General features: G+C 35.4%; 1 protein-coding gene across 1 annotated transcript in view; it reads right to left on the bottom strand.

Moving 5' to 3' along the window:
* Window positions 1–18,193, bottom strand: part of LOC109089244 (calcium permeable stress-gated cation channel 1-like) — a 54,211-nt gene that overhangs the window by 18,918 nt on the left and 17,100 nt on the right. The window contains exons 2-6 of the mRNA XM_042774388.1: window positions 8,847–9,127; window positions 6,903–6,982; window positions 3,603–3,690; window positions 2,956–2,993; window positions 1,365–1,507 (exon numbers count right to left, since the gene is read on the bottom strand). Coding sequence (XP_042630322.1) covers window positions 1,365–1,507; window positions 2,956–2,993; window positions 3,603–3,690; window positions 6,903–6,982; window positions 8,847–9,080 — 583 coding nt within the window. The 5' untranslated portion in view covers window positions 9,081–9,127. The remainder of the gene's footprint in view (window positions 1–1,364; window positions 1,508–2,955; window positions 2,994–3,602; window positions 3,691–6,902; window positions 6,983–8,846; window positions 9,128–18,193) is intronic.

The raw sequence follows: 18,193 nt of genomic DNA, 5'->3' as shown, positions 1-18,193 counted from the left end.
CTACACCCTAATCATTATGCTTTGGGTTTGGTTGCTATAACAAATTTGTGAATGTGCCAATTTATTTCACAAATACAGTGTCAAAATGCATAGAGACGACAGTAAGCGACCAAACAAACACCAAACATAATACAACCAGCCGGCCCCGAAACTGCGCCACAAACTGGTTTACCACACATCCACATTTAACGCTTTTAGAAAGCCACAGTAAACTTCTGCCACCAAGGTCGTATAAAAGTCATAAAAGTCAGCTTATTGTAGGTCTGAAAACAACAAGAGGTAAAGCCGGTGGCTTTTCACAATGCTCTTCTTGTGGCGTGGACAGTCAAGGCCTTTCCCATATTTAACTTGGCCCTTCTAACCCTTCATCGTGCAACCCAACCATCTTCAAACACTGTAGGGTGGTCTGAATTATGCTTTTACACACGTCCACTAATGGAGGGTTAAGACTTAGCCCTTCTACATCTTCAAGAGTTTTCCCAGGCTTTTCCTAGAGTCATTCATTGACAGGCCCACACGGAATCTGCATCCGCAAAACCTGGGTCAGACTTGTTGTATTTGTCTCTTATGTTTACTAAAAATACAATAAAAAACATACTGATATAATGAAGTATTATTATAATTTAAAATAACTAATATTTTGATTTTGATACACTAACCAGTAAGCCAAGGTTGACACAAAAGATTTTGGTGATAAAAAAAAACATCTTTTATCTTTAAGAAAATATATTTTTGCACAAAACTGTATTTAAAATAACAATTTAGATAACAGATGTACCACACTATATTAATAAAAACAATAAAAATAATGTGACAAAGATGTTGAATATACTGTATGAACTGATTATATGTGATATTACTGTTTGAAAAAGAGACATTATATTACTATATACTATATACAGTATATACTGTGCAATATGAACTACACTAGTACTCCAATCCAAACATAGTCAATATTTTAGAAGAACCACAGATCAATTTCTGACACTTAGGAAATCAACCAATGATGTCTTATATAAAGGCTTTAAGAAAGTATTTAATTTATTTTCCTTTTAGAATGTGCTTTAGATAAATTTCAGAGTATGCCATCCATGCATTTAAGCATTTCAAGAGAGTCATTTCTAAGAGTGAAACTCTAATACTCTAACAATCTGTCAAAACTAATTCATGAGATTATTCTAAAAGGTTTTTTTTAGGTGCAAGCACACTGATGAATTAAGATGTAATGTTGATGTAATGTTGTTTTAAAATTTACTGCCTTTTCCTGGATACCAAACGTGTTGTGTCTGTTGTCATGAATCCTTTATGGCTGAGCATTACCAGAGCAAACAGTAACCAAGCAGTTATGGATCTGGTGGCGGTACCTAGGAGGTTTCCAGAGAGGTTGACAGGCAAGATGATGGAGAGCGACAGCAAACACACCACCATCATGAGCAGGATAATGTGACGCTGGAAAGACAGGTATGTGATCGCATCAATGCCACATTTACTGCGGATCTCTTCATCCCTATGGGAAGAATAAGGACAAAAAAAAGTCTTTATTAAGTAAACATTTATTAGACACATTTATCCAAACCAATTTATATTGCATGAGTACACAGGTCAACAACTTAATGCACATTTTCTTTAAAATTGTATCCATTTGTTTATACAAAAAATACAAACAACATGCAATTCAAACATGCAAATCATTTTAAAAATCATTTTTAACCTAATATTGTCCAATGTCCTAATATTGTAGTGAAGAAAAAAGCTGAGCAATTAAGAAAGAAAGAAAAAGAAAAAGAAAAAGAAAAAGAAAAAGAAAAAGAAAAAGAAAAAGAAAACACTATTTTGGATTTTGACATCTTCTGTTATTGTGGTTCAAAAAAACCAACATCAAAACAAAAAAAAACAAAACAAAACAAAACAAAACAAAACAAAACAAAACAAAACAAAACAAAACAAAACAAAACTCTCATAACAAGCTCAATATATCTTTTAAAATATCAGATAATTTGTCCTTTTTACAAAGGTTTATAAAAAGAATATATGTTCGCTCACATGGTAAATGTGTTAATATTTTTATTACTTGATGGTTACTGTATATTACATGACATTTTAGAGTCATTAAATTGAAGCTTTTCCTGAAAATAAGACTATTATTCTAATATCTGCAGTCAGTATGCTGTTCTTTTTAACTGTTTATTAATCAAAAAATCCTGAAAAAATGTATCACTTTTGAATGGTAGTGTATATTTAGTTTTTTCAAAACCACATGAAACCAACATGAGAAAGAACACGTGGCACATGGTTAGATTGTAATATCCTGATAGATATGTATATATATATATATATATATATATTATATATATATATATATATATATATATATATATATATATATATATATATATATATATATATTTACATATTAATGACCCATGTAGATTCTCTAAGAATCAAACCTATGACTTTTGTTTTGCTAGATCTGTCTATTTGCACTAAAACAGCAAACACAGTCTCTGTGAGAGTTTTCAATGTGTTTCCAATGAATTATTGGCTTCGGTCAACATTATGTGTGGCAGCTTTTTTAAAAGACCACACAGATACATGAGGGCGTTGGGGTCTATTATGATTACAAGGAGACCTCATACACACAAAAACACAAACACACACACACCCCTCCGGCCTCGCCTCACACAGAGCGAGGAAACTCTCAGTTTTCCTTTTTTTAGGGAACCAGCTAAATGTGGCACCAACATGCAAGTCATCCAATTAACATCTCTGCAACCGTGGAGACAGACTAGAGGCTGGTTTACAGTTCTGAAAGGCTTTAGAGCGTGCCCAGACAATAGATGTGTGGGTTAAGCGCCCGGTCTATCTTCACCCTTTGTTTTCCTTTCTTAATGAGATATAACATGAACAAACAGGACACTGGTTGATGACATCACCATGCACTTCTTGCACACTTACTTCATGTGGTACAGGGATGTGAGCCAGGAACAGAAGCCCTATAAAGAGAGGGAGGGAAGACAACGGTGTCATAAAAAGGTCTGGCATATAAAAAAGAGCGCGTCTGGCTAGCTTAGCATCTGTGAGAGTCATTTGTCCTTTAAGTGAACACGGATAGCGTAACAAGTGAAAAAAAACCATGCAAATGCATGCGATATCTTTAACGTGACTGTGATGTCTTGAACCGTCATTGCACATAAAACAAAAGGAGACAGAGTGAGGTCAGAATATAAATGAACAGATAGTGTGCATATAAGAAAATAGAGTCTAAGTGCACAGGCTCTTTTATATGAAATCATCTCTGGGGCAACTTCTCCGTAACAGCGTCTGACAAATCCACGTTGACAGATTGAACTTTATTTTTGCCTCTGTATGTCTTTAGGTTTCAGCAGTAGCAAATTCACATCACTGTGAAGATGATAGTGACATTAAAACACAATCTATTAGTTGTACTCATGCTTTTATTCCTTTCTAAGAGAAGGCCCAGTGGGTTTTCTCACTGCCAAATGTGGTAAATTCAAGCGGAGATCCTGTTTCTGCATGATCAAACCTTTCTTAAAAGTGTTTGATGCTTTTATTTCTTTGTCTCTTTTACAAAAGTTTCTCACCATGTCCTTGGTCTCCGAGTCTGATGGGCTGGATTCTGATGGGGTTTTCTCTTTCTCACTTTGTTCTCCATAGAATAGTGATGTCAAGCTACAGAACAAAGACAAACAATAAAATTGACAGGTTAAAAAAAAAAAAAAAAAATCTAAACCTGAAATAAAAATCTCATGTAGGATTATACATAGACTAGGGCTAGTTATCTAGATGGCTTTTGAATTTAGATTAAGATCTCAAACAATATGTTATTTTGTGTGTGTGTGTGTGTGTGTGTGTGTGTGTGTGTGTGTGTGTGTGTGTGTGTGTGCCCATATATGAATATAAACATTTAATAATAAAAATAACCTTAAATTTCTTCACAAAATGTAAAATGCAACATTCAAAACAGCCCAGAGATGAAGAGAAACATTTAATAATATTAATAACCTTTAATGGCTTTTCAGCAAATAAATAAATAAAAAGTAAAAAAATTAAACACAAAATGTAAAATGCAACATTCAAAACATTTAATTAATTCTATAATACATGATAACTTGCCACAACCTGACCTTTACCTTCATCCTTAACATATCATTTAAAAATCTACCTTCATTATAAAATAAGCATGAATGCATCTCATTGTGGTTTTATACTTGTTAATATAGGTAACACTTTAGATTAGGGAACACTAATCAGTATTAAATGCTTATTAGCATGCATTTTACTAGCATATTGGCTGTTTCTTAGTACTTATAAACAGTGGCGAAGCTACGTGTGGGCAATAATTATAAATGTATAGTTATAAATGTATAGTTTGTATAGTAATAATTATAAATGTATAGTTTCACTATAACTTCATATATGTGCTTTAAAATATATTTAACATGAGTTTTCATGGTCAATTACAGGCAGTTTATTAATTTTCCCTCTTCCTATAGGTGCATACCATACGTTTGTCAAAATAATAATTGGTCAGTTTCTGTTTGATTTATAGATTAGAAACTTCTGAGCCAAACGTGTTTAAAGCATCATATTACCATTGGTACAGTGTTTGATCCGCTAAATAAATGCGTTCTTTGTGGAAAGAAAAAAAATAAACATGCTAAATACTCTTCTCCACAACGAACTGCATATTTGCAGCTGCGCTCATTTCTACGATATCTACTCTCGTTTGAACACGAACTGAGACACTTGATTATGAGATCATCTGCGAAGCCCCATCGTCTAAGGAAATGCTTTACATACAGTAAACTTTAGTTAACGTTTGGCAATGCCTTAACTAACATTAACAATGAGAACTACATTTGGTACAGTATTAATTAATCTTTGTTGACATTAGTTAATAAAATGTAAACTTTTAGTTACCTCAGGTATGGTTAACAGATAAAACTTTTAATTTCAATAATGTATTAGTAAATGTTGAAATTAAAATTAATTTATTCAATGCTTTAGTGGTATTGTGTATTGAATCGTTGTGCTGTATTTCTTGTTAGCAATTTGATATGCAGTTTTTATATACTACACTTTGCCCACCCAGTTTTATGTAGCCCCACCCACTTAAACACTTCTGGCCTCGCCCCTGCTTATAAAGCACATATTAATGCTTTATTCTGCATGACCATAATCTAGATCCCTTAACCCTACCCTATCTAAACATAACTACTACAACTACTAACTTACTTACTATCTATAAGCAGCAAATTAGGAGTTTATTGAGGGAAAACACTTATATATAAATTCATTAATCTGAAGTGTTACCCAGATAACCATATATAAAATAACCATTTAAGCAATTAATTTTTGATTAAAAAATACACTGAGAAAACTAGCCCTAGTCCCATTACCTGGATGATGCCTGGTTCTATTACAAATGTCCCTCTCCAGGTTCCATCAGTGCTAGGCCCAAAAGCACTAATTCAATGCCAGACCCAAAACTAGCCTCAAGATCAGAAAATTGCAAATATTTCCACCCAGGTCTATTACAGGAAATGAAAAGAAGCGGGTAAAATTCTAGTGTGTATAGATGTAAAAATGTTATTACTGTGAGTGTAGACTGATGCAAATATACACACTGAGAAACAGCTGCACATTTACATAAACAAAGACTTTAATGCTACATGCTGACGCAGAATAAAACAGCGCTGCTGCAACAGAAGTCTTAAAACTTATGATCCAAATTCCACCCACTGCTTCCCACAGGGAGTACATTTATTTATTTATTTAATAGAACAGGCTTCTTTAAAATGTGAGCAAAATTTCAATGAAATGGCACTGACAATGAAATGCTGAAATAAATAAATGACACAATTACTACATATAAACAGTGGAGATCAAAATTAGAGAACAACCTATAATTTCCTAAATTTCAAGGTCACTGCTTAGTTCTATTTGAAATTATCCTAACAGGAGTATAAGGGAAGTTTTTAAGCATATTTCATAAATTCATTGTCTTCAGAAGCACGGTATAAAAAAAACTTATATAAGATATTTGAAAAAGAACTGATAAAAATTTCAGCCACTGCACGAGAAGCTGGTCATTCCAAATCTGTAATTTCTAGAATATTGCAGTTTTACAGTGACACTAACTCATTCAAGTCCCCCAAAAAGACTGCTCGTCCATGTAAGACAAATGCACGAGGTGACAGGATAACGCAGAGCTTCTCAGTTCAACACTGCAGCTGGAATTGCTTACGGTATGATCTGTCTCTGCATGTTTAAGGGAAGTCGGACTGAAATCGCACTCTGCAGTGACCAAACCTCTCATCAGCAGAAATAAGAAAGGCTAGGCTCACCTTTGCTGAAGAGCATGCTGTGTGGAGAGAGGAGAACTGGACCTTTTTTTTTACTCATTTTTTTTAAATGCTTTGGTTATTTTGTCAAACGTGTTAGTAGAACAGTGGTATACCCACAGCTACTATTCCTTCAAATTTTGAGCGATAAAGATTAATAATATTTCATAAAAAAATCTAATATTTATAGATCTCTAATTCTGATCTCCACTATAGGAAGGAGTAATTGTTGACAGAATGTTGAATCATTAGAAAATAATGCACCCACGGTGGTAATAAATATTGTTTATTTATATAAATAATATGTATATATTACATTATATTATATAGAATAATTTATATTTTATATATCGGACCAAATAATCAGACAAATAATATAAAATCATGATCCAACTATGCCTTATGTAAACCAGCAGGTGGCACCAGGATCTCACATTGACCTGCTAAGCATTCAGTTCACTCAACCACCACACACAGTTGTTCAATTATTTACATCTTAATGCATTCTTCAGTCAGTTAACAGTTCTGAGATGATACCTGTCATTTTCCATAAGCAGAGCCAGGCGGCCGTAGTCCCACGCTGCCTTCCTCAAACAGGAGAAGATTAGAAGCAGGAACTAGAATACAGATACACCAAACCACAGTTATATCAGCAGACACATCATGCTCAAGAGTTTTTAGAGCGGCCTTAATAAAAAAAACATATACTAATTTATATGGAAACTGTTAGTAGATGATATGCACAGTGAAAAATAACTTGATATAATGCTCATAAAGAGATTGCAGATCCAGAATATACCCAGAATCCATTAGGTCACTTTAAATGTGTGTTAAAGCTATTGATAAAAAAAGAGTAAGAACTAGCCTATTTGTGTAAGCAAGCACTTACACTCACTAGACCCCTGACCAGCAGTAATAATTAGCCATTTCTTTGGCCGGAGAGAGGCGGGGTGAATGGTTGTCTTGGAAACTAACAGGTGGTGAGGTCTGCATGCACACTTGTGTTCATAATGACTCCGGAAGGACAAGACAACTTAAAAAACTGACTGCTGGGAAGCTACAGGCTCTACTGAGCTCCCTAGGATGCTGGTCAGCAACTTGTTCTAAACTTAACGGTTGAAGCGTGTACTTTCTGCCCCAGAAGCGTCACCAAAAATGACTGCAAAAAACAATTCTGCTGTTTATAATTGAATTTAAAACGAGTCTGGCATTTTCAATACATCAGTTGATCCGGCTCACAAAACCAGAAAATTCACAAACTGAACTGATTTGGTTGTTAAGTTTGCCTCAAATATGCAATACTATACAAATGTTTGGGGTCAGTAAGAAATGAATACTTGTGTTAAGCAAGGATGTATTAAATTGACCAAAAGTGACAGCAAAGACTTTTACATTGATACAATTCTTATGTTATTTTTTTTTGTTACAATTGCAATGTTAATATTATGTAACAATTCAATTTAAAAAAAAATAAAAAATACTGTTCTTTTGAATGTTCTGTTCATCAAAGAATAATAATAAAAAAAACTTTTTGTTTTTAACATTGATAATAATAAGAAATGTTTATTGAGCATAAAATCACCATATCAGAATGATTTATGAAGGATCATGTCACATTAAAGACTGTGTCTGCAGAAAATTGAGATTTAAAATAAATATTTTTACAGTATCTCACATTGTATTATATTCTTAAAATATTAAATTATTACAATAAATTATGATAATATTAAAATATGTAACTGTTTTACTACAATTTGAATCAAATAAATGTGGCCTTGGTGAGCATAGTAAAGATGTCTTTCAAAAACATTAAATAAAAACAGACCCCAAACCCTTTGAACAATAGTGTAGTTTAGATTCTACAGAAAGCAATACATGGCACTGAGTTAAATTAATTTATTAAATTAATTTAAGTCTGTTAACTTTTCACTTTTAGAGATCAGATGGGTGCCATGGGAAAGAGTCTGAGTCATATTTTATTCCAAAATCAAATAACTAGACAATAACTTGACATTAGCTGACTTTTTACATTGTAACACTACTTTCATGACAACTAGCAAACTCCTCTCTCAAATTCTCATGAATGAAAATAATCCAATATTTAGTATTAAAAATAATATTAATATAATGTATATTTAATAATTTAAAATATTAGTAGTAGTAGTAGCAGCATTAATAATAATTATTATTATTAAAATACAGTGAACTACAGTATACTCAATATGAGGGGTAGGACTTTCAAGCTAAATTTTATGATTTATTTTCTTCTTTTTTTTTTTTCATTTTTGGGTGGGTGAAGCAAACATGTTATTGACAGGTGTTGTGAGATTCATTAGGTTCACATTCTTATAACGGTTAGAAGTAATAACCCTTAATCATAATACTATAAGAAAACATGTTATATGCACTAGACATTAAATGCATGTCACGCAGTTGCAGCTAAACAATGCTGCAGAATATTTGAAATATGTTATACTGTACCAGCCACAGAACGACGTTGATGGCGAGGACGGTGGGGACTCCTCCAAAGGGCAGGCCTTGCAGGACGCTGCTGCGGGAGTGAGAGCGATAACATCTCTCCGCTGTGCTGTTCTCCTCCATCAGTGAGCCCAGGAAACTCCTGACGTCCAGCTCCTCCACAGAACTGCCACTGCCTGCAGGCCAGGACTCAAACGCCGGCTGAGCCGTACCCAACAGGTCAGAGCGCACCGCCATGCCAGTGGCACGAGTCTCAGGAAGCCCTTTAAACTGTCAAAGCATCACTGAGGAGAGACGACAAGAAACAACAAACTAAATCAGGTGAAAAGTTCAAAAAGATAATAACACTGAATGTACTATATTGTCAAATGATGATGTCAACTATTCATTTATTTGGAAAAAAAAATACAAAATGAATCAATCTGGAAACATAAAAACAGCCTCTCAGTAGACTTAATGAACTTCTCAGTTCAAGAGAAATATTTTAGTTCATTTTGATGTCGTTTATTGTCAACTAACAACTTTCAGTTGCCTTGACAACTCACGTAAATTATTAAATATATTAATAAAATCTATTATTAGTAATATATTAAAGCTAAACAGAAATGTTTAAAAATTCAAACTAAAAATGTAATAAAAATTTACTAAAATTTTAATTAAAAGTGAAAAAAAAAAAAAAAAAAATAAATCAAAAAATAATTAATAAATAATATTGTAGTACATAAATAGTACTAAAATAACCATGTTTATAATAAGATCTCTGACATTTGATGGCAGACATTTGGTATCTTGGGGGCAGTTATGGCCTAATGGTTAGAGAGTCTAACTTGTAACCCAAAGGTCATGTGTTCAAGTCTCAGTACTGGCAGGGATTGTAGGTGGGGCGGGGGGAGTGAATGACCAACGCTCTCTTCCCCCTTCAATACCATGACACCGAACCCCCAACTGCTCCCTGGGCGCTGCAGCACTACTCCGGGTGTGTGTGTTTGTTCACTACTCACTGCTGTGTGTGTGCATCTGGATGGACTAAATTCAGAGTATGGGACACCATCCTTGGCTACATCACGTCACTTTCACTTTTAAATCAGGGCAGAGTTTGAGACATTGTTCAGATCTCTTCTGAAACTTGTGAGATAACTAGGGTCTTTTTTTCTCAGGAGAAATATCTCAGAAACAGAAGAGTTAAACAAAAGTCTCAGTTTGATCACCATTTAATCTCATGCTGTCTAGGAGAAGCAGTAGATAGATTTCATTTCATTTATTTTTTTTTACCCTCAAGAAGATTCATTTTCATCAATTACTCCCATAGGTTAAAAGTGTGTGTAAAGCAGTGGAAATCTTAGCCTTCTCCAGGCCATGTAATAGACCATATGAACATATCGATAGGGAATGCAGATTGCTGTTCCAGAAAAAACGTAACTGCCAATCTACGATCACTGTCCTATCCTAAAATCAAAACATAATTAATAGTGAGAAAGGAACTGACAAAGAATGCATTACATTGAATGTGATTGCATCAGAAATGCAAAAAAAGATATTAAGCAGCACAACTGTTGTCAACATTGATAATAATAAATTGAATACTTACAATAATAAATTGAATACTAATTGAAACTAATCAATTGAATTTACAAAACTTAAACAATTTAATAATTTATTACAAATGTAACAATAACAGTGCCCTATGAACTGTGTCTTAATTAATACATTTTTTTCTGGATTCTGAGTTTCATAATTTAATGCAAATTTATTATTAAAAAAAGTTCATTTTTAAAATGTAATCAGATGAAATTTAGCAAACAAATTGCTACGCAACAGAGGTTTACTGTTTAAATTAAAACATGGATGAAAAAACTGTACTGCAAACTGTATTGTTGTTGAGAATACATTCTACTGAACAATAGTAATATATTTCTGTCACACTTTCTTAAAGTTATTATTTTTTCTTCTTTTTTTTTTTGGAGGGTTGTAGTGAAGATCTTTGTTGTGAGATGAAGTTCATGTGGAGAGTCTTCATATAGTGAAATGATATGCTAAAAAAAAGAGTATGTGTGATGAAGACAAAACTGCACCACATAGAGACACACAGATCATTCAGACTTCATATTTAAACATCTTCTTGCACTTTAACATTTACAGACTTTAGTCCAGATTACAGTTTGAGTGTACAAGCCTGCCTTTGATTTATTTATCCAAACTTTTGTGACATTCTGAATTATAGGCCCTGTTCAATTTTTATGACTGGATTGTGATTTTGTCCACATATTTCTGAGGTACCCAGGTTTGAGCAGTTAAAGCACTGTGCATTAAGTTTGCAAACAAATCGGTGCTGACAGTTCGAACAAACATTTTTAAACCTTTAAACAAACACTGGGGCAGCTCAAAGCACCACTTTCATTAAGTTTAACAGATGTGTTTCGTTTATCTTTATGAATATTGCCCTCAATTACATTAACAGGAACACACAAACCAGCTCACTGGTTTGTTGATATTACAGATAATGCTGTGCCTTAAACTGCTGGTTGCCATGGTAATAACAAACCATCTCCCAACTCACACTTTTAGACTCAGCCACTTTACATCAGTCAGTTAATCCCCATAAAATCACTTTAAGATGCTACATCATCCTCAAGTCATGCCGGAACACGTTGACGGTAATAAATCTTATCTTTGAAATATTCTCAGATTAAACATACAGTTTAACTACAACTAGTGTGTGTGTTCCTATTACCTATATCTAAACTGTTAACAGAAAGAGAGAGAGAGAAAGTAGAAGGTAACGTTAGTTATGATGCTTCCATTTCTTGTTGTGTGTAATGTCAATCAGATGGCCATCTAAAATAAAACCAAAACACACAATGAAAAACAATCAAACAAATCACACACAACAAAACCTTATTATGTTGGCTTGAGATGATCTAGTACACTCTCAGAAGAAAAGGTACAAAAGCTGTCACTGGGACGGTACATTTTCAAAACGTACACCTTTGTATGTACACCTACCTAAAGTCAGTTTACACATTAGTTCCTAAAAGGTACAAAAGTGTATCTTTTGAAAAGTTACTTTCATCGAGGGTGTCAAAACTTTCAAACATCAGCTCTTACAAATTATTTAACCAAGAACAACTGTTCACGACCTTCAAATCTACATCTATCAAGCTAGCTATCTATTTATCACTAGCAAAGCCTAGCAACTAGCCTAGGGAATGCTAACAACATGTTAAGTCATGCTAACAACATGCTAAGAAACATGGAATGTGTTAAAACATGTTAGTGATATACTAATTCATGCTAGCAACATGTTAGCTATGTGATGCTAAAAACATGCTAGCTGTTTCAAACATTGGCTTTCTCAAGCCAACATAAAAGTTTGTCCTAGCACATTTATGGCACGGCTCAGTACGGTACAGCTCGGCTTGGCACAGTTTGCGTTTCCACTGCAGTTTAGTACTGCTTTAGAGTGGGCGGGATTATTAACATGTCGCCGCCTCTACTGCCACGACTCCTAAAAAAAAACTTTTTCATTCCGCATCGCCCCATCAAGCTCTCGCTGGATCCACTCCTCTGCTATCAATGAGAGGAACGTCTGTACTTCCGCAACAGACAACAAAACTTTTTGGTTGTTAAAAAGGGTGTGCTTATTCAACACAGCCTTCGCTGGCTGTGCTGATTTAAATCTAGCGGCTCTTTTGTGTTTGTGTCGCAAGTTTAGTGATGCAGGTAGTGACGATTCTCTCTGGCCAATCCGTGATCAGCAGAGTTTACACGTCACGTTTTGGAAACGGTACGGTTCACTTATAACCTCAACTGAGGTGGTCCTAAAAAAATACCAGGTACCAGGTACCAGGTACTGTACCCAGTGGAAAAAAAACCAAAAGTGAACCGTACCGTGCCATACCATGCAGTGGAAAAGCGCCATTACTCTCTAGTTCTGTTATGACACTGTAGAAATAAATTAATGAAAGAAATCCCATCATAATAACAAGATCATATAAATTAAATTAATCAATTCTGTCCCACAAAGAACAAGTTATTTTTTAATTGTGTGCTTAAAGAGTTAATATTTCATCTGCACGATTAAAAATTAGAGCTGTCAATCAATTAGAAATGTTCATTGAATTAATTATATGACAGTCTAGGGGTCACCAAACTCGGAGCACTGGTGTCCTGCAGTGTTTAGCTTCAACCCTAATCAAAGACACCTAAAACCAGCTAATCAGGGTCTTACAAGGTATACTTGAAACTTCCAGGCAGGTGTGTTGAGGCAAGTTGGAGCTAACCTCTGCAAGACACTGGCCTACTGTTTTTTGTGTCACAGAATGCTGTTTTAAGAGATTTTTAGGCGAGAATGTAGTTGTTTAGACTTCAAATATGCGGTTTGTTAATAAAGATAACGTCTATTTGAAAATTTGCCTCTATGTTTTCGGAGACATGAGCTCCAGGGCGTCAGTGGCTGTTCAGCGCTCATGAACCCACCGAGAGCAGCCTCACCTCGCCCAGATCTTCTGGAATTTGCCGCTGGCTCTGATGTCTCTATAGTGGTTAAACATAAGATATAATTAATTTTGGGTAAATCTAACGGGCAGTCTTTGGTCTCATTAATCTATATAATTTGTTCCAGAGCAAATAGTTTTGTCTTTCGCCTTGGTACTTTTGACTGAACTTTAATGATGACTGTTGTTGTTGTTTATTAAATATTATTATTCAATAATTAGTTGGTGACAAGAGACTGTTTTTATGTGTGAGTCAGCAGTAAAGAATTCTATATTGAAAGAGACTGAAACAGAGTTGTAAACAAGGAAGTTACTTTTCCTTTAAAAAAAAAAAAACTTGTAAGACGCAGCCAACAAATGCAGCGCTGTCGTCGGAAATCACCCTTAACAGATGAAAGGATAGTACCACAAAGATATCGCTTTCCTCAGCGGACATTCAAACTAATGTTTTATTGTGAATATGAGATTGAGCTGAAGAATGAATGCTGTATCAGATGCAGGTAATCACATCTCTCTCTCATAATACTCCACTCTTTTAGTTTTTAGTACAGTAATAGCCTACAATAAGCTTTTAATGAAGCAACTCAATGTTCCTTTGTTACTAGTTCTAAAGTTACATTTTTGAATTAGTAACGGAGGCTTGAGCTCAGCTGTTAAACTGGCAACTTGAGATTTGAATCCATGGCGGAAAAAAGCATTCTGCACAAAAGAGGGGTTTTAAAGACACTGTTGTTGTTTCATATGTATTTACACACTCGTGCTGTCGAACTGTTGTATAAATGCAATATCACACTTGTAGTAGTGCAATATGGCTGCCGAATGACAGTCGTGCTGATATACAGCCATATCGCACTGCTACTCGTGTGATATTGCTCATATATAATACAACATTGGACTAATATATTAAATCTATTAAAATTTGAATATTTTTATATTTAATTTACAGTTACAGATTAGCTCTTGAAATACAGTGATATTAGTACTCAAGTATGCAAACAAGTTTACATGATAAAACTTGGTATCTAAATCGGGTCTTACAGCAAGCAACCAGTATGTAAGATCTTGTTGAAAGAAAATAATGCAACATCCCACATAATTCACTTCTTTATTGTTGTCAGCTCAAAACAAATAACCAATAGCACCCAAGGTCACTGCACTGTCGCTGACAAAGATGTTGCTTTACAGTCTGACTCTCATCCTCTGGCCATGGGGTAGGAGAAAGAAAAAAACAAAAAACTAACAGCCTATGCGGCACACATTCTGTCACGGGTTAAGAAATTATTATTATGACAAGTAAGCAATTTCTTCCTCTAAACGTGCAGACACAGATGTTTTACTGTACAGACCTAATGCTGTACATAAACAGCATGATGTCCTAAAAAACATTATAACATAATGTATGTCATATTATGTCATAGTCCTCAAAATGAAGTATCTCTGATAGGTGTTTGTTTTGTAGTTTACTTGAAAAGACGATGGCTGAATCCGAAAACTGAAAAATGCTGCCTTCGGAGGACGCATTCCAAGGTAGGAACGCATCAAGGCATATCTGAATTCAATGTTAGCTTCAGATGCCTTCATCTGGCTGGTTTCTGAAGGCAGCATAGATGTATCCTTCGCTGCCTTTGATATCCCACAATCCTGTGCATTCCATTCTGTGACAAAGTTGGCGTCTGAAAGTTGTGGTCGATGGTCAGTTTGTGTGTAAATGTATGTTTTTGATCAACGTTTTCCACTTTTGATGTCATTTCTAGCGAGAAATTAATATTGCAGTAATGAAATATCCACTTAGTTATCACCAAAGCTCTCTATATTTTGCTGTAGATCATTAAACCATTACTCTGCCTCAGAAGCCTGTCCAAAATCAGTTTCATGAGGTGCCTTCGTGCAAAAACGCTGCCTGCAAGTCATTGCCTGATACAGCAGTGAGGAAGCAAGTCACCTGCCTAAGTTTTTGGATGCAGCCGATGAGTAAAAGAAGAAACACATTAGCATCTTCAGTCCCCATGACTGGGGGGGTGAGCAGCTGGAGATGCAAAGAGCTAAAGCCACCTGAGCGCCTGATAAAACGCTGAAAAAATGACACAAAGACACCTCTCATGTGGCAGAGAATCATTGGGTGTAAACCTAACGAGAGCTTTCTGCCAAGTGTCCAGTACAAACAGACTCTTCAGTGCTGCTCAAGCTCAGTGCAGTGATAAGGAAATTCATGATGTTCTTCACACTAAATAACTCAACATATGCTGATGTTTGAATACAGCAAAATAAAAATCTCAATCATAAATTAATATCAATGTATCGCTTTCTGAAAACATTTGTGACAAAAAGTATTTTCTGGCATTCCATGTAAAAAATAGATACAGTAAAAGTGACGTGACATACAGCCACGTATGGTGACCAAGTATGATTCATACTGGAGTCTAATTTTATACTGTATACTAATAAAAAAAGATAAAAATAATTATATATTCAAAATATTATATATATATATATATATATATATATATATATATATATATATAATATATATATATATATATATAATATATAAATCAGCTTGTATGAATGATTTATGAAGACTGGAGTAATGATGCTGATGAAAATTCAGCTTTGCATCATAGGAATAAATAATATTCAGAATCAGTATCAGAATGAGCTTTATTGCCAAGTCTGTTTACACATACAACGAATTTGTTTTCGTGACAGAAGCTTCCGCAGTGCAACAGAATGTCAGTGACAGAACAAAAAACAGATAATAAAAGAATAAAAAATATAGAACAAGTAAGTATGGAATAACAATATACAAACTGACAATTGTATGTGCAGGTATATTACAATAGACAGTTTTGTATTTACAGGTATATTATGTGCAAATTTGAAGTGTAGACTAAGTATGTGTGTTAGATAAATAAGTGTATGAGTGTATAAATAGTGTTGTGTGTTCCACAGTTATTGTCAAGTGTTAATGAGATGGATTGCCTGAGGGAAGAAACTCTTCCTGTGTCTGGCCGTTCTGGTGCTCAGAGCTCTGTAGAGTCGACCAGACGGCAACAGTTCAAAGAGGAAGTGTGCTGGATGTGAGGGGTCCAGAGTGATTTTGCTAGCCCTTTTGCTCACTCTGGATGAGTACAGTTCTTGAAGAGAAGGGAGGGTTGTACCAATGATTTGCTCAGCTGTCCGGACTACCCTCTGTAGTCTTCTGAGGTCAGATTTGGTAGCTGAGTTGAACCAGACAGTTATAGAAGTGCAGAGGATGGATTCAATGACTGCTGAGTAGAACTGTTTCAGCAGCTCCTGTGGCAGGTTAAACTTCCTCAGCTGGAGAAGGAAGTACAACCTCTGCTGGGCCTTTTTCACAATGGAGTCAATGTGAATGTCCCACTTTAGGTCCTGAGAGATTGTGGTGCCCAGGAACCTGAATGACTCCACTAAAGTCACAGTGCTGTCCATGATGGTGAGTGGGGGGAGAGCAGGGGGGTTTCTCCTGAATTCCACGATCATCTCCACTGTTTTGAGCGTTTTGAGCTCCAGGTTGTTGAGACTGCACCAGACAGCCAGCTCCTTAACCTCCTGTCTGTTAGCAGACTCGTCACCGTCCTGAATGAGGCCGATGAGTGGGGTGTCATCTGCAAACTTCAGGAGTTTGACAGAGGGGTCTTTATATGTGCAGTCATTAGTGTACAGGGAGAAGAGCAATGGGGAGAGAACGCAGCCATGAGGAGCTACAGTGCTGACCATATGGGTGCTGGATGTGTATTTTCCCAGCCTCACTAGCTGCTGCCTGTCTGTCAGGAAGCTGTTGATCCACTGACAGTCTGCATAATGCAGTCCCATGTTGACTGCATCGTCCACAGACCTGTTTGCTCTGTAGGCAAACTGAAGAGGATCCAGCAAGGGTCCAGTAATGTCCTTCAGGTGGGCCAGCACCAGTTTTTCAAATGACTTCATGACCACAGATGTTAGAACCCCTTAGCCGTCAAAGATCGCAGACGGCCCCAGATTATTATTGTTTCACTTTCACAGCACGTTAAACATCACTCTTTTACTTGATCTGGAGAAACTGTGCATCAGATGAAAGTTTAAAGACTCTAGCTTCGATATTTGACCACTGTTTTGATAAAACATTGTTGCAGTGAGAGTTATTTATTAATTTATGTCAGGAGTGCAAAATAATAAATCCGTATTATGCCAAATTTTGAATAGAAATTCACCACTCATTCATATTCAGTCACGTCAGCAGTGGTTTATTTGTGTTCACATAGACTCACTGAACAGCGTCAAAAAGGGTTTATAGACCAAAGATGCATATCTACGGAGATATATTGATATATTTACTGATGTTTACTTCATATTTCTTCAGACAGAATCATAATTTCCATTCATTTTCCACAGATTTACGTGATCTGATGATAAATAGCCTCTCCCAGCGCTGTATGTGTGTGTGCCGAGCTTCGTGCACGCGCTGTGTCTCACACAGACTCTGATTCGTCCTTCGCCTTGTCAATCTTAGAGTCCCATAACAAGACAACGTCACATCGTGTCACATGCTTCATGTACACTTCCGCATTGATATCTGACCACAACAACACAGATACACCTCTGTACCCACGACATATCCAAACAATAAACACGCGATTACGATAGTAAAGCTTGGTATGCGATTTTCTTGAGATTTGGGGCATTTTTATAGAAAATATTGAAAATGTACATCTGAAATGCTAACTTGTGCAGCGATGTAAAAGGCTATAAATAGCATATTTTTACAACAGTAAACGACCAAATTCCACTTGTGCTCGCAAAAGGAAGTTATTACAAACACTCGATCGGGGTTTAAAGTGAGTTTTGAGTAAAAGTGTA

Source organism: Cyprinus carpio, chromosome A17, assembly GCF_018340385.1.
Source record: "Cyprinus carpio isolate SPL01 chromosome A17, ASM1834038v1, whole genome shotgun sequence".
NCBI lineage: Eukaryota > Metazoa > Chordata > Actinopteri > Cypriniformes > Cyprinidae > Cyprinus > Cyprinus carpio.
Note: the sequence above shows the minus strand (reverse complement) of the source record. Positions and strands in the feature narration are given on the sequence as shown.